General features: G+C 38.9%; 1 protein-coding gene across 1 annotated transcript in view; it reads left to right on the forward strand.

The window, feature by feature from the left end:
* Positions 1–5,689: 5,689 nt before the first annotated feature.
* Positions 5,690–23,499, forward strand: part of LOC128736686 (uncharacterized) — a 224,327-nt gene continuing 206,517 nt past the window's right edge. Inside the window, exons 1-2 of the mRNA XM_053831174.1 lie at positions 5,690–5,808; positions 7,529–7,679. Of these exons, the coding sequence (XP_053687149.1) occupies positions 5,690–5,808; positions 7,529–7,679 (270 nt within the window). The remainder of the gene's footprint in view (positions 5,809–7,528; positions 7,680–23,499) is intronic.

The following is a 23,499-nucleotide window of genomic DNA, read 5'->3' on the forward strand; positions in this document are numbered from 1 at the left end:
GTAACTGCCAAAATGAATCATCAGCGATTGAACTCCTCAGAAACTTGCAAAACTCGAGATTGTGACAAAGATTATTCGAGATTCAAGATTTATGTACAACACAGTTTAATTTGTGACAATACGACGTTTATCGGGTCAGCTAGTATGCTATAAAACGTTGCAGAACACAAACACAGAACACGAAAGAACTATTCATTTTAAGAAACTCTTCCAAAGATTCCATAAACCTTAAAGCAAGTTTTCCCGCTCAAAACTCTAATGCGCACCAAAAAAGGTCCTGGGCAGTGTGTTATGTCTGGTTGCTTAGAATGTGTTGAGCTTTCGGTTGATCAATTGAGGGTTAACTTTATATTTTAGTAAAAGTCCTCGATAATGTAAGGTTTAGTTTTAAAAAAATGTTCAAAAAAAATTTCTCGATTTTGTTAATTTCCCCATTTTGTCAGCCCAAAATTCAACATGGGGCTGACAAAATCGGAACATCATTACTCTATTTACTATTACTATTACTATTGCTTTTGTGTCAGTTATAAGTCTCTTTGGAGCTTTCGGGATTTTTGGAATTATTTTATTAGTTTTTAGTTAATGTATTTTTCGGATTACCTACGAATGGCCGAAACACAAATGGCCGAAATAACAAATGGCATAAAATATCTAATGGCCGAATGGCCGAATGTCAGTTTCGGCCGAAAATAATCACGGCCTTCAGCCTGCACAAATGTTGGGTATATTAACTAAGGGATAATCCCTACTAGTCAGTAAACCTAGGAAAATGCATGCACCTAAATAGTAATGGTTTCTGCGGGAGGTCTGATGAACAAATTTATTCAAAATGTGTAAGGTCTCACAACATGAGCAATGTTGTTGATTTGGGCATTCCGGGAAAATTCGGCCTTTCGTGATTAGGTCTTTCTTGATTCGGTCTTTTGTGATTCGGTCTTTCGCGATTCGGTCTTTCGTGATTCGGCCTTTCATGATTCGGCCTTTCGTGATTCGGCCTTTCGCGATTCGGCCTTTCGTGATTCGGCCTTCTGTGACTGTGTTGGAATTCGGCCATTTGGATTCGGCCATTCGGTACCAGCCCATATTTTTTATTCCCTTAAAATATTTTGACTTTTTTTTTATCTTATTTGAGTTTTTAGATTTATTTTTCCATCCTGCTTTAACCCTTTCAATGTCTTTTTAGAGTCTTATTTAAGTGTCTAAACTCCGTTTTGATTTATTGTGTTATTTTCAAGAATATTTTCAAATCTTTTAAAAATCTTTTTATGTCCGTTTTTAGTTTTAGACTCTCCAATTATTTAAGATTCTTAAAATATTTTTGGCATTTTCAGTCATTTCTTAGTTTTTTAAATTATGTTTTTGTTTTTTCATGTCATCTTTGCGTTGATTTGAATTTTTTTTCGGCTAATATTTAGATCTTTTTAGTTTATTTACGAATTCGTAAATTAGGGGAGTGTCGTCGTGGTTGGGCCACGTTTTGGAATTCGCCCATAACTTTCGTTTCAAAAGGAATTTTGGAAATCTAAATACATCATTACAAAGGTTTAAGAATAAGATATATTTCCGGAAAGTTTTGAACTGATTGCTTGAAAAATAAAAAAGGTATAGGCATTTACGTGAAGACAAAAAATGTTGTCATAGTCGGGCCATGTTGTACAGCTTGGGCCACCGCAGAAAATCTAAGACATACGTATTGAAATTCTATATAGAGACATGAAAAGAATTAATTCCGTGAACAACGGCTCATTTAGGTACAAATACCCTATTTTTAATTGCATTTTTGCGAAATTATGGCGATCTTGTAAAATCAATATTGCTACAATCGCCTTTTCCGAAGTGTACAACTACCACGAAACAAACAACAAAAATCCAGGTTTTTATCGTATTAATTTTGCTTTATTTAATCACATTTTACGTGACTGACATTCTGTAGCGATTATTGCGCTTCTGCGCTTAAAATTATGGTGGCCCAACCACGGCTACTCAAGTGGCCCGACCTGTACAAATAGCGCTTTTCTAGTATTTCACCTTAGCTTTCTCAAACACCTTACTAGAGGGGATTTTTCTATAGTATTCATGTGCAGCACATTCATGTGCACATTTTCAAAATTTATCTCGATAATTGCATTTCATTAATCATTTCTTGAAGAAAAGTTAATTGCGCGTGGAAAACTTTTTTTGGAAGATTTAGTCACTGAATTCAGTACGAGCGTTTTGATTATACGATTGAAACTCACAATATTGTGAAAAGTTAGCTATCACAGTAAGAAGTTTACAATGATTGTATCATAGATATCATGAGTTACTAAAACTGTAAAATCGTGATGGCCCGACCATAACAGTGGCCCGACGATAACGACAATACCCTATGTTTAGGTCTTAATTGGGTCTTTTTAGAATAGGTTTTGTGTCTTTTTTATTTTTATGGGCCCTTGTAAGTTGAATCTGATAAGCGTAATGTTAATGTCATGTTTGCTTTTTTCATGTCAGTTTAAATTAGATATTCGGTGTATCTTTAATTCTCTCGTCAGTCATTTTAAATGATTTCAATAAGATATTCTTGATTTCTCGGTATTCTCACATCTTTCAGAATTTTTTAATATTTTTCTGGATCTGTATTGGGTTTTGTTCGATACTACGATCGTTTTTCTAAGTTCACTGTTTTGTTCGTTCTTGTTTTAATACCTTTCGAAGTAATTTTAGGATATTTTTGAGTGTTTTTAATCTTTCCTAACACGTTTTGAGTCTCTGCGGGTTATTTTATTATATCAGTTTAGAGTTATTGGAGCTCTTTTTTAGGTCAATTTGGAATCTTCTTCGACTTTTGTAGACCCTTTTAAGTTATTTACAAGTTTTTCAGAACAGTTATTATCATTATTTTTAGTCGCTCTCCGGTTGTTTGATCCAGGCCTTAACTGGGTCTTTTTTGAATCGTTATTGTGTTGGGCTTTCGATTTTTTTGAACTTCTTGAAATGTCATTTTGACATATTTTTATGTCAGTTTTAATTAGAGTTTGGGTCATTCTAGATCCCTTGAGGGTATTTCTACACAGTATTTAAGTTAATTTCGATTTTTTCGTATTTTGGAAATTCTATTTTTTTATTTTACTGAATTTTTTTTGGGTAATTTGTGTGTGTTTTAGAGGTAATTTTCGGATATTTTTGTGTCATTTTTAAGTTCTATTATTCTTGTCAGGTCACTTTGAAAATTTTTTAATTTTTCTTTTAGCTTTTTTCAAACGATAGTTTGAAGTCCTTTTGGGCTTCTACTGATATTTAATTTTTTTTGATTCTATTGCAAACCTTTTTGATTTTTTTGGGGTTTTTAGGGAGTCTAGTTTGGACCTTTCTGGGATCCGTTTTTTTAATATTTTGGGTCTCTTTAATGCCTTCGTGAGTCATTTTTGGGGTTTTTGACATCATTCTTTAATAATTTAGTTTTTGGTTCATTTTTGTATCTGTTTACATCCATTTTGATGTACTTTTGTAGTCTTTTTTGGATTCTCTTTGGGTTTCTTTAAAACTGTTTAGGGCTTATTTTCTAATCTTTAGGATTTAAACTTTTTAATATCTTTTTATGGCTTGTTTTGAGTGGCCTTAAGTGTTATTTTGAGTCTTGTCGGGTTAATTTTAAGAGTTTTTTTTTTGAGTCCTTGCAGGTCTATTTGGGTTCTTTTTGATTTTTTGTTGTCTTTTGGTTGTATTTGGACATTTTAAGGGGTTTTTGCATCTTTACTGGATTATTTCTTGTTGTATTCAAAGCTAGTCCTTTTTAAGCATTTTTAGGTAACATTTGGATTCGTTTTCCATTAGGTTTTTTTTAAGTGTTTTCCATAGATTTCTGCTTGGAAAATAATAACGTATAGAACCAAAGCAAGAATAGATTTGGTTTTCACGTTTAAACTGTAAGACAAAACAATTATTTATTAAATTAGATCATTAATTGAAACAAAATTCTCTTTCGATACTGCCTTAAAGTTAAAATAGGGGTTTCTACTGACGGTTTCTTATTTTTTTAGATTTTCTTTATCTTTGCGTCCCCGACGTCAAAAAATAGGATGATTTCAGTGACACTTTTGGCTTACTTTTAGTCGATTATGCAGAACTAAAACAGTCACGTTAGATTGACCTTTAGCAAAAAAAATGGTAATAAATTTTGATGATTGTAAATCATGGTTCCATTCCCCCGAAGATATTCTAGATCGCAGTCGTATTTTTTTGTGGTCATAAGTAGTAGATGAAATTAAACTAGAAATATGCCATTTAATGAATCTTTCACTGCCCTGATGCATGCTCTACACTCTGGAATATCTCTTTAGAGTACTCCCGGATCTCAAAACAGACAATTTAAAGTTTTCTAGAAATATTTTGGCAAGTGGGATATCAAAACACTAGATCTATCAAGACGAATTCTTGGTAGGTCATTTAGATGTCATCTGGATATTCCGGAATATCCGTTGTCGGTTCTATCAGGACACAATGTCTGAAAAGTAGAAATTCTTTAGGAAGTTTCTGATGAAGTGATGAATACATAACTTTTCTGATCTTCAAAAAAGATGACTGTCATTTCAAGAGCAGCACGAGGTTACTCGCCTTTTTTGGCCTGACCTCATGGACTGTTACTATTCAAATTCTACCAAGCAGTAATAAAATGACAATAATAAACAAAGCCATGGGTATAAACGTCGTTAAGAACTTGACCCTTCTCTATCGACAGACTTCACAACTGATTATTAGAGTACAGGACAATTACGGGGCAAGTGCAACTATCCAACTGACTCTATAGCAACACCGCCCAGCCGAGATTCGAACATACGACGAAAGGCTTATTAAGTCAGCATCGTATCCCGAAGTTAGAAGATTAATGACGGTACAATGACATTGACAATGACGTTACTGTGATTTCCAACTAGTGTAATCTAACCAATATCAAGAAGCAAACAACAATTGAGAAATAGTGATCGATTATAAGGAGCAAATTGTATAAGAATGGTGGAACTGCAAGCGACGAGCAAGAGTTCAAGTGAAAATGATTTGGTTGCCGAACAACAAGTTGGAAGATAGCTGTTTGGTGAATATTCCGAACAATCGGTCATGGCGAGAAGCAAGGCAGAAATGATGACCTTACAATAATCATAAAATCCAATAATGCATACCCGATACAGTCAGGGGTCGCATTTTTTTTAAATTTTTTGTGACATTTTGTGGCTGTTCTCGAAAGAGAAGAAAAAATATTTTTTAATTTTTTAACTTACATTGAATCGAATATCTACGATGTTCTACCACAATAAAATGATTTTTATTGAAAGTCAACATGCTGTTCTGTCCCCTTAATTTTCGAAGTACGATCTAACCCAATCAATTTAACAACGCAAATAGTATAGTGTCCGCAGACATTTCCGCAAAATATAACATTTTTATTCATGCGGGCTAATTGCTGTGCTGCATCCAACCGCGCTGCGCTGCACTGCTCTAGTGCAAGAACAACTTTATTGCGCCGCGCCGTTTGCAACAGCTCTTCATCCCACGAATCCTAGCGAAACAATCTCCAACCAAAAATAGCTGTTCGCCCGGCGCGGCGCGGCTTTGGTTTAGCCTCCACATCGGGCAATGAATGTGACGACGATGCCATTCCACCGCATTCTCGTGATCATCGCTCTAATTGTTTCGTTCTCGCTTATTTATGACCATGCACAACAACCATGGCAAGTATGGCAACGACGACGAAGACGACGACAGTACCGACCGGAGTAAACAATTGCAACAAAATGTCAAACCGGTGCGGTGCGGTGGTGGCGCGGCCTCTAGGTAGGAATCCAACCTTCCGAATAGAAGAAGCTCTAATCCAAATGTGGCGTGGGCTGGGAGAGGCGCAGGACATGCTAAAATAACGAGTTCACAGTAAACTTGTGTAAAATTTGTTTGCATACCTTCGGAACATGGCCAGCACAGCAATAGGCTAGCTACCGGGAACATATGCTTAGAATGTTCTTTCCGAGTTTTGTGTCCAACCAACCCGTGTGCGGAGCCGTGAGCTCTAGCGGGAAAGATCACAACCTCCCGATAGGGAGCTGTTCAATACGATGAACGGGCCGGCCGGGTGTGGGTTCCGCAGTTTGCCTACTGGGCTTACTGGTGGGTAACTATACTGTTAGCTGGACGGCAAGGTCATGGAACTCGTGTGCGGAACGATAAGGGGCTGGTAGGGGTGGTTAGGAAAAAATTTCTTCTATAATTTTTATCATCTACAATACATTATCTCATTAACAAAACCCTAAATTTTTAAACAATCAGCTGAAGTTTTGATGGATTCGCTCACATTATTCTTTTAAAGTGATATCAACATGGCGACCAGTCTAGAAAGCAGAAATTAAGCAACCAACTGTCTCATATTTTACGTAGGTTTGACTTTCTTGAAAATAATCTTATAGTTGATGCGTAATTCAATTCTTAGAAGCCTTCAATGGTACTTTTACCCACAACGCTGGATTCTCTCGATAGGAAACGAACCCATCCGTTTGATTGAATCATATGAGTAAGCAATGGTTTCATGTAACCAACCTCTTCACAAAATTCACTTCCCGGAAATCTGAGCTGTGTACAACCACCGTGTTTATGGAATTGCCGAATCCGGAAACATCTCCCATCGCCGAACATAGCCCAGCCCCAGCTGTCAACCAGTCAAATCAACCGCGCAAATTGCCAGCCAAATTTGGTGCGTGGGCAGTTCAACCGCACTCCCGGGGCAGGGCAAGCCGTCGCAAAACTTAACTCCGAGTCGGTTTGGTTACATCACAACAAACATGGCTGGAGTGTAGCCACCAGTGGATTTACTAACCATTAGTCTAGTCCAGTGGCAGCGACGGCGGCGACGAACTTCCATTCGGCATTTCAACTATTGCTCCACATCGACTTCATTCCCCGGACCAGCCGTGTGTGTGCACTATGGTCACACCACGTCGACGTCGACCGAAAGGTCTAAGGTTTTGCGAAACGCGCTGCTGAATGAATTTAAAGCAAGAGATTAATATTTTTATAGCGTACAGCTCCGAACAGACGGCGACGGCGACGACGACGTCCGACCGACGGCGCGAATTCAATTGGAGCATTTAACCGTACAACAATGGCTGGCTGGCTGCGTCGAGACGGCGTGTATTGCGCCAGTTGGCATTGGGGTGGTCCGATGACTTATATGGAAGCCGAGACGGTTCCCACGTGGTCCTACCATGTGGTCGGTCGGTCACACAGATAGTCGCCATCATGAGTCATTAGCAATTGGATTGCTTTTCGACGGTGGCTTAAAACAGAAACGGGTGTGTCGATCTGTTTTGCGAAACTCAAGGCCAGTTCTAATAGAATCCGTCGAAAGGGGTCTTTGATCCGATTAGGTATTTGATTTCCCAGCATTAATTCTCCTCCGAAGGAGGATTTGCTTTTTAATTTTCGATTTATTTACATTTTTATCTCCTCGAAGCACAAAGCACTAATCAGGATCTATTCTTTGTTCTGTTTTCTTTTTTGCTTTCAGCTTGGGCTCCCTCGAGGCTACCCTACCGCGTGAGATGGTGTCACGGCGTAAAATTTTGTCCCGTTCGCGGGACGATCTGAATCTGGACTCGACGTTCATCGCCCAGGAGGAAGAGGAAGACGTCTGGTACCAGAAGGAAAAACTCTATAAGGTAGGTTGTTCGGATGGTGAAGGCGTGGGTCTGCATTTTCCCAGCTGCGTCGGTCGTTCCGTCCAATAGTCGCGATAAATGAAAGAAAAACCGACCGTCGGGCTCCGACCGGCTGGCTCGGATGTGACAGGTGCAAAACTAATGTGGGATATGATATGCGGGTTGTTTGCTTCTATCTCTTCCAAGTGCGGATTTGATTTCCGCACGCTAGGAATGCGAATATATTGCGTAAGATAAATACGCGCAGAAAGACAGCAAATGGCAATCGTTGTGACATAATTGATCAACGTCAGTCAAGTTTGGACGCCGAGCTGAATTGAACTAAATGTAAACGTTGCGCACACAGTTGGTATGGCATGGGATTGACAGTTGTGCTCCACAATCGTATTGAATGTCTTTAGAAGGTGCCTACTTAACTGATAGTTTAGCTATGCTTCTCGCTTACTTAAGGCTTGATGTGTTGTTCATGCATGACGAGAATCACCCCGAGTTGTCCGGTACCTACCTAAATGTATCATGAGAGCTTACCAACATTCAACATGTTGTAAAAGAAAAATAATGCTGGAGGCGAAGTTATGCTTGTTTTTTTTTGCGTGAGATTAACTCTCGATTCAGAAGGCTCTCAGTTATTAATACTAACCAATTGAAGGCTTTGAATGAGTTTAGTTTTATATGATTAAGGTAGTTGATGGCTTTGACAGGGCGTCATTGACTTTATTTTGTTACTACTACATTCGTGATACAACGATGTATCCTGATTAAAATCCTAGCGCCACAGTTGACAGTGGCGAATTAGTATTTAAATGTAAACGAAGACTCAAACAAATTATGCCAGATTGCATCCAAGACAAAACAATTAGTAGCGTAGTTGCATCTCCTAGAGTTACATAACGTTAGTTTTGGTTATACACCTCGGTTCTCTCTGTTATAGTGAACTTAGATTATCACATCGAAAAAGGGTTTTTTTTGTAGAAAATTAAGATGGGTACCTCCGAATCAACTCAATTAGACGCAAGATAATGCACACGGGCTAAAACTAGTCCATAATTATTTGTTGGGTAGAAAAAAATTAATTCAAAAAGGTGAACTAGCCGTAGGCTGAAAACCTTTGAAATAAAGAATAAAAAAAAAAATATTCACACTGGCTGAATACCTGCCCAAGCAGCACATTTTGCGCACTTCTGGTTGCAGTAACTTATTTACGACCGAAATTATTCATATATCGGTTGAAGCAACTGGTTTAAAACAACTGTATTAGTAGGGTGATGTTATTCGGGGCTCATTCGTCTCCCAGCCACTGTTATCGTAACGAAAATTTCCATAATGCAAGAATCAAAACGCTTTTTCCCCATTTTCCCCATCTTCCGTTGTCAGCACGCCTGGTTTTGTTCCTTGGCCAGCTAACTACATTTGTTTGCTCTCCGATAATCCCTATAATAAATATATATAATAAAGTTTTCCTTCTCTCTAGTTTCTTAGACACTTCTACAACTGTTATCGGTCCAAACCGAATGCAAGAAAAATGCAACCCTTTTTATTTGTTTGGACCTTCCCTTTGCCCCGAGCCCTTTGCTAGAGAGCAGTCCACTGCACAGTGGAATTTTTTTTTCGAAAAAAAGTCCTTTATCTCTATGTCTCAAAATGCCGCTGAGCTAGAATCAATCTTTTGATGCCTAAAGAAAGATATTTTTATAAGTGTTCCAATAAAGTGATGCTTGTTTACAGCACGCATTTGTGTCTAGCAGTTTCTGTCAAATGAAGGGCAATTTACCCTACATTTCTTGAGATGAAGAAATGTAAAAGTCCATATCTCCGGATTCCGCTGGGACAAAATTGATCTTTTTTCGCCATAAATAATTTGTCTTCAAGAGGAATCCGATGACATGGTATTCTTTTACGACACATGGTTGTTTTTGATGCTTTGATCAAATAAATGACATTTTACTCTAGTTTTATCAATGATAATCAATAAAAGTAAATGTCTCCGGATTCCGCTAAGATAAATTAAATCTATTTTCACCAAAAGAAAGTTATTTTTAGATGAATTAGAACAGTTTAGTGTTTGCTCACGTCACCAGTTTGTTTCTTGTAGTTTCGGTTAAATATATATACCATAATTTTGAGACGTTAACAGAGAACATTAGGATTAAATGATTCATTTTGCCGTGATCAATAACCCTACTATCGGAGTCTATATAAAGTTAGCTTTCTTGTAGCGAAAAAAGATCGCTTTTATCTCAGCGGATTCCAGAGATATTGATCAATACATCTCGGTACTCCTGGAAAAGTATGGTAAGACCCCTTTATTTGGTCAAAACTGCTAGGAACAGACGCGTTCCGTAAACAAAAACCACACCATTCGAATCCCCGTAAACATATCTTTCTTTTAAAACCAAAATAATAAATATAGCCAAGCGGCATTTGGAGGTATTCAGATAAAGGACTTTTTTGCAAAAATCCCCATTGTGCACTGCTTCACATGAGAAAGTGAAGAGTTATGTGGGCGAAGTTTGACGAATCAAGACATTTAGGAGTTATAGTGGAACCTACATATATATTCACTCACGCTCACTTTTATATAGTTGGAAGAAGATTGGATAAAGATCTTGGAGTAAACTTTATAAACAAACGAAAGGAGCACCCATGGGGAACCCTCTCTCCCCGTCTCCATTAGAGATCTTTATGATAAACCTAGAAAGTAAATTGAATGAAAAAAAACTTCCGTTCCTTGATGTTATTGTTCAAGTGAATTTGCAAATTGTAAATAACAATCGAATTGCAAAACAAAAATGAAAAATTGGTGAAACGAAATATTTTAATCCGAGACTTGCCAGGCGAACGACGGCAACGCATTGCTTTGCTTCTATCACACTGCCCGAGTAACAAACAAAGTAGTAAATAAACGAAGAACAATCATATAAAAATAATATCGTCGCATAAGAGGAGTGATAGAATTGGGAAAATAAAACCAAATTAAGCATTTGACTGCCTAATATAACAGGCGACGGTAGTTTAGTTAGTAAAACATTCCAGTACCAAACGAAAGAACGTTGGGCATGGGTGCGCACCCCACCTGCCATGGCCGCGATATATTTTTGGTTTACATCATTCTTCGCATCAGATACTTCCTATATTCCCAAATTTCTAATACTTGACTTCAGCTTCAAGTTAAAGCACTGATTTAATGTCTCTACTTGATACCAATTGGGGCGGATTTGTGAAATTGTGGAAAAATAAAGCTTGAATATGCAATAACTTTGTGAGGAAAGACCCTAAAGATTTGCAGTCTCCTGCAAAAACATGCAGTTTGAGAGCTTCGATTAGACCATTGCAAGCCCCTCTCCCACCTATTCTCCCCCCCCCCCTTTGAAATTGACTTGAAAAATCGAGGGGCAAAAAATAAATTGTGGGATATAAGTCGAATTTTTTTTATAAAGTCAATTGTCTGTTTGCTATACAGTCTAAAGAACTTGAAAAATGAGTGTATGGATATGGAGTGTTAACGCTTCTAGCCCGAAACCGAAGTGGAAATTCAAGCAATAGAATTTCCGAAAATCGGCAAAAAAAAATTCTTTAGATTTTGTATTTGTTTTCGTAGGTTTTCGCATGGAAAATAATAACGTATATATTAAAAGCAAGAATAGATTCGGTTTTCACGTTTAAACTTCACATAAAAATGTTTAAAATACAACACCCAACACCGGAAGGACAAAAACTTTATAAAATATTTGTAATGGTCTTATTGCCTAGAACAATTTAGTTTTATAAAATGCAACTAACAAAAGTTAAGTATGGAAAACTATTTTTTAAGGAACTTCCAAAGAAAATGCACTATAACTCTGCACCCAATGGAGGTACAAATTCTATTTCTTCCGTAATAACTAGTTTGTACATTTTCTACTACTTTACCGAAGAAACTATGTCTCTATCTGCTAACATAAAAAAAAGACGACAGGAAAAAAGTTCCACTTTTTGCCCTTTGAACCACAGTATCTTGTAGCGAAACCCGCACTCGCGTGGTCTGATTTTCATACATATTTTATCATTCTAATGAACACGCTTTCTTGGGCATTCTCATTAGGATTCTTTTTTTATTTTCCCACGCACTATAACGAAAATCTAGCACTGTTGCGAGAATGTATCAATCATCATTGCAACCCAGCAATTGATGCCGTATCGCTTATAAGTGCCGTCACTCTTACCCGTATGTGTGAGCGAGGGCGTAAAGTGAAGAAGTAAAGCAAAATCTATATCCATACATCCCAGTGCACCGCTTCGCTTACGAGCTGTTGGCGTTGGAATGCCTCGTGAGCGGGCTGTGCAGGAAGACGCTACCCGTTCTTTTGGTGGTATGATAAATAAATAAAAATTATAATTTTTGCATTATTTTACCTGCAAATAAAAACGTTTTTCTATTCACAAATTTTAATCTGAAAATCATTTGTGTTAATTTTCTTAATATTTTTTGAAAAGGTGGTTCTACAATTGTTGAATGGACGGTAGGGGAAAGAAATAAAAAATTTTTGGGTGAAGGAGGGAAAAGAGTGGAAAGGTGAGGGGGGGGGGGGGTATTGGTAGCTACGCATAACAAGTAGTCGTTTTGACTCCTACCTTTTGTCCAATGCCGGAAGGTGCATGGGTCGAATCCATAACCGCCCCCCCCCCCCCGCCATCCTCATCTTTCCGCTCTTTCCCCCCCTCCTTCACCAAAAAATTTTCATTTCTTTCCCCTACCGCCCCTCGATCAATTGTAGAACCACCGTTTCAAAAAATATTAATATATGTGTATGACCGCATTTCAAGGTCAAGACTAAAAACATGAGATTAGTCTATTAATTTTCTTTCCAAATCAGAACTCGAAAATGAATTGAAAATTTAAAAAAGCGCTAACAGAGATGTCCAGTTTCTCAAGTTTGGAAATCATGGAGAACATGACTCTAAAAGTTTAAAATTCTCTATATTTTGCTTGCATTCATTAAAATTTCAAGTTCAGAAAATGCCATCAAAATTCAAACAATTTTTCGTCAAGGTAATATAAACGACTAAACATTTAATCACTATTTTTGATTTCATATTTAGATTTTGCCGATTTTGCCGATTTTTCCGCATATTTTGATACTAATTTTGTAATGATCGGACCATGTAAAATGAATGAAAAACGATCATACATATAAAATATAACAGTGGCGGATGGCGGATCATCGTAATAAAACGCTGCTTATTATAACGAGTTATGATCGTTTTTCATCCACTTCCCGTGATCGGATCATTACAAAATTACTTTCAAAATAAGCGAAAAAGCCAGTAGAAATAGTGATGTTTTCAAAAACTTTATCCGTTCGTGTTCGCTTTAGTGTACGTAATGCGTTCGTAATGACAACGATTATAAAATCAAGCACGTCGTTTTGATGCTGTCTCAACTTGTTCTGTCTTGTCTGAACGTATTGTTTTCTGTCTGCTTCCTTGCTCCTAAAGGACCTTTTCCAAAAAAATGACGCTATATATGCTCGTATTTCATTAATTCATAGAGCGTCATGAGCAGCTGCCTTTAGACGAGTAAGTCGATAATAATAGTAGAATTGGAGCTGAAAAATCCGGGTGTTTCGAGACTAAACTTTGTCTCATTCAAAATTCACATTCCGTTCACGATACAGAAATCTCCACTCCAACCGACGCACTGGCCCGAGTGCATTCGCTTCCATGAGTTCGACAATACAATTCTAATCGACTGCCACTTCAATGTTCGTAAATTACCAAAATGCTCCGCGAAAAGACTTTTTTCATTTTATTGCCTAGTGGGAGAGTCTGTTGTTATGCTCTACTTCGGACGCCATACTAAGGCCAAATTGTTGTCCAATAAAGTTATCATAAATATCGTCCGCATATCACCATTAACAAACATAACAGTTTTTTAGAAGATTTCTTTCATTCAATTTATTTTACATGTTTGCCATAAATGTTTTTCATAGAAATGCTGGGAAATGATTTCCCATTGAAGCCCCTTATGTTTGTTTATAGATTTTACATCTCAATACTTACAGTCGCTTAGAAAAGCACATAGAAAAGCTACGTAAAAAGTAACTCCAGCATATTGATCTCAATAAAGAAGATAAATTTTATGTAAATGTTCACTCTTACTGAGAAGCTTAGCACAGCTGAGCAAGATTTTCAATTTAACAGCTGAACATCTTGTTCGGCATCAAGATTGCAACGTGGTGTTCTTCTTCACAGCAGCGGAAGCTCCAAGATTCGACTAGATTTCCGATTGCCGTTACCAATCGTGCGCCGCCGTGCCACATGCCGGAGGAGCGTAACAAATTAAAGATTCACTTGAGTGATGCTATTGACATTTACCGTACGTACGAACCGGGTACGGTCGGTGGTAGGCCGCCATGTCGTGCAGCATCATCGGCTTCATCACAGAACAACAATGTTGTGCCTACCGGGCACAAAATGCGGTGTCCCTGAAAGCACTGTGATCCAGCGAGCGTCCGTGTGCTGCAGCGCGCGCAGCGGTTGAGGTGCGCAGCAGAGATGGTGGCAGCACCAGTTTCACTTTCATACAAACGCAACCTACCTCGTCGTTCGGCTTCGACCTCTTCCTTCTTCGCCCGTGCTCCGTTATCCAGCTGCTCTGGTGATTTCGCTTTCAATTATGCGGTAATTGCGCGGTTTTTCTTCTTTGCCGTTTCGTTCGCTTCGCTTCTTTATGGAGATGATATTTAAATCATCGCGCGATCGTCGTTTTGCTGATGTGTCTATAGAAAAAAAAACACCGTGGACCAGGCTCCAGTGTAAATACCAGGATAAAGCGGTGCTGATCATTGTATGGTATCGATAACGATGATGCACCGTGGGATGTCCTCACAGTACTAATGGCTACTGTGTGTTGGAGCAGAAAATGATTACTTTTCAGTTTAAATGTAATAGCAGCAATTACACTTAATTTCGGCATTTTACGACAGAGTAAAATTTTTATGATCTCAATGAATAGCACAACTTTAGTCAAACTAAAACGCTGCAGCAAACTAAGTCAACTCCATTTGAAACTTACCCAATAGCTGACATCCGCAAACCTGTTCTCTCACAATTATTCTAACTCTCTAGCAAGCTGTACAAACGCAGTCTGCGCCGTCACACTCGACTTCAACCGTTTGCCCCACTGACATTTAGTAGCAGCAGGACTGTGACGACGGTGGCGGACGGGCGGGCGGGCGTTGGTGATGATTGTGACTTATGAGCATTCTCCCCAGCCAGCATTCTCACCTTCGCCTGCGTCTCGATGCGATGTTCGGGACGGGACTGGCCCGACATCGGATCAAGTTAGAATATCGTTCCGAACGGGGATGACATTTCCCCGCTCGCTCGTCCGATTTTTGCTGACTTTTGCGCTAGAATCTTGCCGCCGGTGCCGTAGCTGAAGCACGGTAGGTTGCCAATAGCTGAAAGCAAGAACGAAACACCGGGGTTCGTCGCTGCCTTTAAGGTGGAGTCTTTTGTTTTCGGAACCCCAACACACAGTGTTCGACAGTTCGTTTGGCATTCGATTTGCATAATCTAGCGAAGGTTATCGGCGAGGACGATTACGATGGCGGCGGCGGTTGCGGGAGTCTGGCGCGGATTGGGTTGGTGGCATTTAGACAATCTGATGGATGGAGCGCGACCTCACTTTTTAAGTTAACGAGCGTTCGAATGGTTACGAAAGTCACCCTCCTCGTCAATTGATGGAGCGGATTTGATGCTTCGCCACAGTACCGCCGCGCCGCTGCTCAGGCAATGACAAATGCAAAACGATTCACGTCGATGGGAAGAAAGTCGGTTACGTACCTACCGATGACGATGATGTTGATGATGATGGGTGGAAATAAACAACGCATCGGATCGGTCGATTGACCGATGCGACGCTGCTGGAATACCGGAATTCCGGAAAGAAAGTCCGTTGAAATCTCATAAATCATCGCCGGGTGCCACCGGCAGGCCGCTGCTGTATGTCGTGTCTGATAGTCGTCAACCGGCTATTTGCCTGAATGGCGTCATAACAGCAAATGCCACCGATGATCGATCGATGGCACGACGATTGAGCGGCCGCCGTTGGGCCTGGCTGACTGACGGGCTGGAATGTTTCGGTTTCTGTGTGTTTTGTATATTTGTAAAAGCTTTTTCTGAGAAACAATTTAGTTACAATTTAAAAAAAAGCACTTGAGAAAATAACTGAAAAAGGAACACTTTTCGATTAAGCTTTAGCTGAGTAACAGAAAAAGAAGCAAAAACGAAATGGTAACAATAACAGAGACAGCAGCAGAAACAGAAACAGAAAACAGAAAACAGAAAGAAAAAACAGCAGCAAAGCAGAAAAGTTGAAAAACAAATTAACAGACAAGCAGAGAAACAGAAAGACAGAAAAATAGGCAATATAGCAGAGAAATAGAATTGCAGCGAAGCAGATAAATAGTATTGCAGCAAGCAGAAAAGCAAAAAAAACAGAAGGGCAGAAAAGTAGAAAAACAGAAAAACAAAAAAGCAAATGAATAGAATTGAAGAAAAGCAGAAAAACAAGAAAACATAAAGGTAGAAAAGCGGGAAGACTAGATAGGCAAAAAAGCAGAACCCCAGACAATTAGAAACCAAAGAAAAAGCAAAAAGCAGAAAGTAGAAAAACAGAAAAATAGAAAAGCAGAAAAGTAGAAAAGCAGAACCACAGAAAAACGGGTAAATTGAATTACAAAAAAGCAGACGAGCAAAGAAGCAAAAAACAAACAGAAAAGCAAAAAGCAGCAAACCAGAAAAAAGATCAGAAAACCAGAAAATCGGAAAAACAGAAAAGCTGAAAATCAAATAAATAGAATTGCAGAAAGGCACAAAACACTAACAGAGAGGCAGAAAAGTAGAAAAGCAAAACCCAAGAAAACCAGAAAACCAGAGAAGCAGAAAAGCAAAAAAAACAGAGAAACAGAAAAATAGAAAGGCAGAAAAATAGGCAATAATGCAGAGAAATAGAATTGCAGTGAAGCAGATAAATAGTATTGCAGAAAGCAGAAAAGCAAAAAAAAACAGAAGGGCAGAAGAGTAGAAAAGCAGGAAAACAGAAAAGCAGAGGAATAGAATTGAAGAAAAGCAAGAAAACAGGAAGGCAGAAAAGTAGAAAAGCAGGAGAACTAGAAACGCAGAAAAGCAGTACCCCAGAAAACTAGAAAAACCAGAAAAAAGGTATTTTGATTAAAGCAGAGGAGCGTTTGGTGCCAAAAATGTTAGACTGAATGCTGGGAAAGTTTCGATCTGCGGCTAAAAATATATTGGGTTAGTTTGTGGCAGTGGGACGCCAACTTTTAAACTAGTTTAAATGCGTAAAGCACTTGAGTACTAATCGAGAAATTGTGGATTGGAGTCAAACGCTCCTCTGCTTTAATCAAAATGGAGTTTACGTTTGACCGCGAAAAAGTCAATAACAGTAAAACAGAAAAAAAGGAAAAAGCAGAAAGTAGAAAAGCAGAAAAACAGAACCCCAGAAAACCAGAAACCCGAAAAGCATTTGAATTAAATTCAGAAAAGCAGAAAAGCAAAAAAAAAACACAGAAAGGCAGAAAAGTAGAAAAAACAGGAAAACTAGAAAGACAGAAAAGCAAAACAGAAGAAAAGCAGAAAAGTAGAAAAGCAGGCAAGTAGAACCCCAGAAAACCACAAAAGCAGAAAAACAGTTAAATAGAATTGCAGAAATGCAAAAAAGCATAAAACACAAAGGCAGAAAAGTAGAAAAACTAGAAAGGCAGAAAATCAAAACTCCAGAAAACCTGAAAATCAATAAAGCAGAAAAGCACGTAAACAGAAAAACCAGAAAAGTAGAAAAGCAAAAGCGAAAAACGGCAAACCAGAACAGCTGAAAAACCAGAAAAGCTGAAAAACAAGAAAAGCAGAAAACCATAAGAACAGAAACACAGTAAATCAGAAAATAGAGAAGGAAAAATGGAAAACAAAAAACAGAAAATGGAAAACGGAAAACAAAAAATGGAAAATGGAAAATGGAAAATGGAAAATGGAAAATGGAAAATGGAAAATGGAAAATGGAAAATGGAAAATGGAAAATGGAAAATGGAAAATGGAAAATGGAAAATGGAAAATGGAAAATGGAAAATGGAAAATGGAAAATGGAAAATGGAAAATGGAAAATGGAAAATGGAAAATGGAAAATGGAAAATGGAAAATGGAAAATGGAAAATGGAAAATGGTAAATGGAAAATGGAAAATGGTAAACGGAAAACTGATAGGCAGACAGAGAAAAAGGACTAGAATAGAGCGAGCAGAGAGAAACGTGGGAAAACAGACGTGGAAAAGACAAGAAAAATGCGGGCAGAGACGACAGAGGCAGAGGCTGACAGTGGCAATGGCACAAATTTAGAATGTAATTAGGCCCTTGCAAATTATTTTTATACGGTTTGTCCCCCCGCCCTTCAAAATTGGCTCTAAAAATCGGGGGTTAAAAAATTGTTAAGCATGAGTAAATTTTTTTGTGTAAACTCAATTATTTGTGGGTTTTATAGCCTAAAAACTTGAAAAAAGAGTTTTCGGAGTGTTAACGCTTCTAGCACGAAACAAAAGTGAAAGTACAAATAAGGCCATTACAAATATTTTGTAAAGTTTTTGTCCTTCGGATGCTGGGTAACTGTAGGGGGGGGGGGGGGGTGAAAAAAGGAATTTATACTTGAAGTTTAATCGTGAAACCCGAATCTATTCTTGCTTTTCATACATAAGTTAGGCCATTTCAAATCTTTTCAAAGTTTTTGTCACTCCCTCCCCCTTGGAAATTGGCTTGAAAAATCGGGGGCAAAAAAATAATTTGTAAGATATGAGTTAATTTCTTTTTATAAAATAAATTGTCTGTGGGCTCAACAGCCTGAAAAACTCGAAAAATGCATGTACGAGTTGAGTTAACGCTTCTAGCACGAAATAGAAATGGAAGTTCAAACAGTGGAATTTCCGAAACTCGGCCAAATAAATTTTCTTTCGTTTTTGTCTTTTTATTCGTAGATTTTTGCATGAAAAATAACAACGTATTTATTAAAACCAAGAATAGATTTGGCTTTCACGCTTAAACTTTATGTAAAAATGCTTAAAATCCATATTTTTTTGCTCGATTAAAAAATTCCCTTTGTATTTTTTCGACCCCCCCCCCCCCTTCAGTGACCCAACACCGAAGGGATAAAAACTTTTTTAATGACCTTAATGTTTTCCATAAAAAAAACCTTCTAAAATAGAGTTAAAATCGAATTGTACTTTCACCACAGAGGCGCTGGACGTGCTGGACGAGGCGTGGTTCAAAGGTACACGGGTACCAGTGAGCGACACGCCCTGGCAGGTGTTGTGGGTTCAAATCCGGTTATAATCTCTGATTACAGCTTGGTTCGACCCATGCACCTTCCAGCATTGTACAAAAGATAGGAGTCACAACGACAACTTGTTAAGCATAGCTACCTATTACCCCCCCCCCCCCCCTTCCTTTCCACCCTTCCCCTTCATTCCCGAAAAAATCCTTCTTCATTACTTTCCCTTACCGTCCCTTCATCAATTGTAGAATCACCGTTTCAAAAAAATATTAATATATGCCTGACCGCATTTCAAGGTCATGACTAAAGTCACGAGTTTGGTCAACTAATATAATTTCCGAAAACCGTCAAAAAAATTTTTTTTCCATTTTGACTCTATTTTAGAAGAGTCTATTTTCTATTTTTGCATGGAAAATATTAACTTATGTATGAAAAGCAAGAATAGATTCGGGTTTCACGATTAAACTTCACGTAAAAACTCCTTAAAAACCTTGATTTTTTTTCGCGTGATTAAAAAAATCTCTTTGTTTTTTTTGCCCCCCCCCCCCTTTTGTTGCCCAGCATCTGAAGGACAAACACTTTAAAAGATATTTGTAGTGGCCTTATCGGAGAAAGTGAATACGAGTATGAGTGAGTGAGAGAGAGCAAATTGGGGAGAAAACTAAACTCTGCCTGGATAGAAAGCAAATATAGTGCAAGAAAAGACGAAAGTTACGAAGAATTAATCAAAAACAATTATATTGGCAGAGAAGAACTGATACTGGTGAAAACCGCTACGGTTCAAAAATATTTTGTTATGAATGGAATCAGTATCAGTATCAGATAATCAGTAATATAGAAACACAGTGAGAAGAGAGAAATTGGCTGACTATAAAAGTCATTATTGGAAAGCCCAACGTTGGAATACTATAAAAAGAATAACAAAAATTCTGAAATGATGATTCTATAATATATAATCTTATTCGATAATATTAGTTAGATATGTCTAGCCTACTTAAGCTAAACTTTCACTTCGATGTCTTTGACATTTGGCATAGTCAATTATTGCTGACATATAAATTATCCTCTCAATACGCATCATTACATAGTGAACTGATCCAACTGATTGGCAATTTTCTGAATCAAATGGCGATTTCCCAACGTTTGATGATTATGCAAAGAAGAAAATGCGCGGTTTATTCATGTTCATTTACTTTCAAAAATTTTTCTGTTACAAACTTATTAGATTCCAAGTAACAATTTGGGTGCTATTACACACTTATTAAGACTCTGATGAGATCATAAAACGAGCAATAAAATTGCTCGGGATTAATGTAGCTGCTAAGTACCACACGCTGGCATGGCTATTAAATTATTTACTACAAATTAGGTAATGAAAAAAATTGTCTCCCAAAGAAACCTAACAAGATCGATAAAACCAGCTTGAAAGGCCACTAATGATAACCAACGCAATCTCGAATCGCTATGAAAGCCATCGGAATCCATCCATGCCCATGGGGGAGAGAACTCATAGGCCACATGAAACGATCGAATCCTCCAAATTTATTACCGCCGATAATTAGCAGCACTCGTTACCAGTACAACGACGACTTCGAAACCGGTGAAGCAGTTGTCCTTTAAACCACATCATCTTGGGTGTGCAATCACCACCACCGCCGCCACCAACATAGAAGCAAGAGATGCGCGACTGCATCACCATCCATCCATCCGTCGTCGTCGTCGTCGTCGTCGTCACCCGTGTCACCCATCCAAGTGCAAGATTGAGATTAATGGACTTGCGAAACCAAACCTGCCGTCGTTGATGGCCTATTAGACCTCTATCGGCGGAGGGCGACACCGAGCGGAGCGTAGCGATGAGAATTTCTCACCACGACGACGACGGTTGTCTACGATGTGGCTGTGAAAAGTCAAGCGTACGAGCAGATAGTGGTAGCTGCTGCTAGCAGGATTGTTGCGAAAAAATACGCAATCTTGTCAAGTGCGTTGATGAATTATGCCCCAGACCGCAACCGCTGCTGCTGCTGCTACTGCCGGGGCCGACTCTGGGAAGTGCATTGCGGTAGAACAAGCGGTTTGCTGTCGGTAAAGTTGTACCTGTTAGTTGGTAAATATCTGACCGGTCCACGAAGAGATAGTGCGGATTGAGTTGCGTAAAAAGTTCCGATTTCACAACCGACCTCTGTACGGCACCTGTTAGCAAGTTAGCCGCCGCGTAGAGTAAGTAGTAGCTAAGTAAATTAAAATCTACTATGATTGATTAGGTGCAAAATTAATGCTGTTGAAAGTTTAATTACAGTTTGAAATTTCGTCTAATGACCGGTTGGGCGGTTGGTTCAGTACAGCAGAGGAAAGCGCGCTTCCATTAGTAATCACTTTTGACATTCAAACCAGTTTACTACATTCTTCAATGCTAAACACATTAGGATAACATGTCCTTTAGAAATCCATAAAAACAATTCCAAACAATCGAGACAGATTTATAGCTTATGTAAGCTGACAAATGTGCCTCGGGAAAAAACATTATAAAATATCGAACAGTCGGAGCTCTTTTTCCCGGATTCACCAGCTATTGGCGCTTAATTTGAATCCGATTAGAATAATCTCGATGACATGCCTTTCAGCGTAAATCAATCGCGCTTGTTTGCGGTGTAAAATGGCTGCGGGCAAAACTATCAATTGGCAGCAAAGGTCAGCTGACCTAGCGGGGGTTTCGTTCATTAGCAGTCTCATCTCGACGGCATCTTAAAAATACCATCGAATTTGGTCTCGATCTGTTTTTTCTTCTTCTACTGTGGGCTACGGAAGCTGAAGTCTGACGAATAATCTTCTTCCAGCGATCTTGAAACCGAACCGAAACGAGCCAGATTTTAATTTCACAGCCGGCCACCACGGACGACCGGCAGAGTGGATTTCTTCGGCTGACTGAACGACCGGGTGTCCGACCATCACCTGGCAGTAACTGCATGCCCTTTTCAAACCGTGCACCGCCCAGCAATGTTGGCCTCGCCTGTCGACGCCTGAGATGCGCTCGTGTTACACTAACAACCGTTAGATTTATTATGCAGTGTAAGTTAGTACCTATACCTGCAATGCAATGAAGCTGGCAGTGACGGAAGCGTACAGCAACGATCAGCTGATCGGTTGCAGAAACAAGCCCCTGCTGTGACTCCTCTTCGAAACAATTATATGAAAATAATATTTCCTACTTCAAGTCTCCTAGTAGCGGTTGGGTCTCGGCCAACCGCTACTTATTATGAGTTTGTGGCATTCACAGTGTATACTAAGTGTACTGCAATGCTGCGATGATTGACAGTTAATTTACGTATGTACATAGGCACAAATTGGTGGCGTCCTGTGAGGCTGTAATCGGCGTGGAAGATTATTCATTCGTTGTTTACAGAGCTTGGCCCTACGCCGGACGCCGGTGTGTGAAGATAGCAATCGATCGATCGAGTGAAAAATAGCACAATTATTCATCTTTAGCAGTCAGTGTTACAAAACCTGGCAAAAAACTGGAACTTCAACCAATCAATAGGCTAACAAACTTGCCTCAGTAAGGTTACTAGAAGGCTGAATTTAGTTTTACTCTGTGGGATACAGGACAATTGCCTGCCTGTTTATATCATAAATATATAAGGTTTTGCTTTTGCTTGTTAGTAATGCTCATCGACAGCGTGTCCTTCTGTACCAATGAACTTTAACGAACTCATTTTTATTATCGTAAAGTAATTATCATTATCTATTTTCATCGTCGTCGTCATTAGAATAAAATTTGTGACCACTATTTGACAGAAAAATTGATGATCAGTTCACAAAGGGAAAATAACAGAGAACCTAGATTGCTTCCTTGTGGTAGAGAAGCCAGTTAGCAAATTAGTTTTACGAAAATTTCAACAGTCTGGAATGTTTTCGAACCTAACCGACACAAACCGATTGAAATTATTGTCGGGTACCGGAAAGGTTATATCCAGACAAATAGCCGAACTAGCTGCCATGTTAATCGAGAAGTGCTAAAACGCAAAACTCAAGCAAGCACTGACTTCTATTGGCAGTAAATTTAAAGACAGCTGGAACCGTTGTCACCAGCATAGAGCTGGAGTGGCTAGAGCAGTTTCAAGCACTTTTCTCCATTCAACTCATCGCCGATTTCCTAGTTGACTCTGAGGTCGTAAATAACTTTCGACCTCGTCGAGCCGATGGGGTTGTTGAAGAGAACATCCTCACGTAGTGTAGGACTTTCCGATTACCAACTTTCGCCAGATGTACGATGGTAACCTCTCCAAGCAGTGCCTGTAGCTCGTGATTCATACGCCTCCGCCACTCTCCACTTTCAGTTTGTACTCCACCAAATATCGTCCGCAGTACCTTCTGCTTGAACATGGCAAGGACGCGTATGTCCTTCGCGTAAAGCGTCACGGCTTCAAGTCCATAAGAAACTACATATCTAATCAGAGTTTTGAACATTGTCAGCTTCGTACGGCGGTGTATATTTCTTGCTTGAT

Source organism: Sabethes cyaneus, chromosome 2 (genome assembly GCF_943734655.1).
Source record: "Sabethes cyaneus chromosome 2, idSabCyanKW18_F2, whole genome shotgun sequence".
Classification (NCBI taxonomy): Eukaryota; Metazoa; Arthropoda; class Insecta; order Diptera; family Culicidae; genus Sabethes; species Sabethes cyaneus.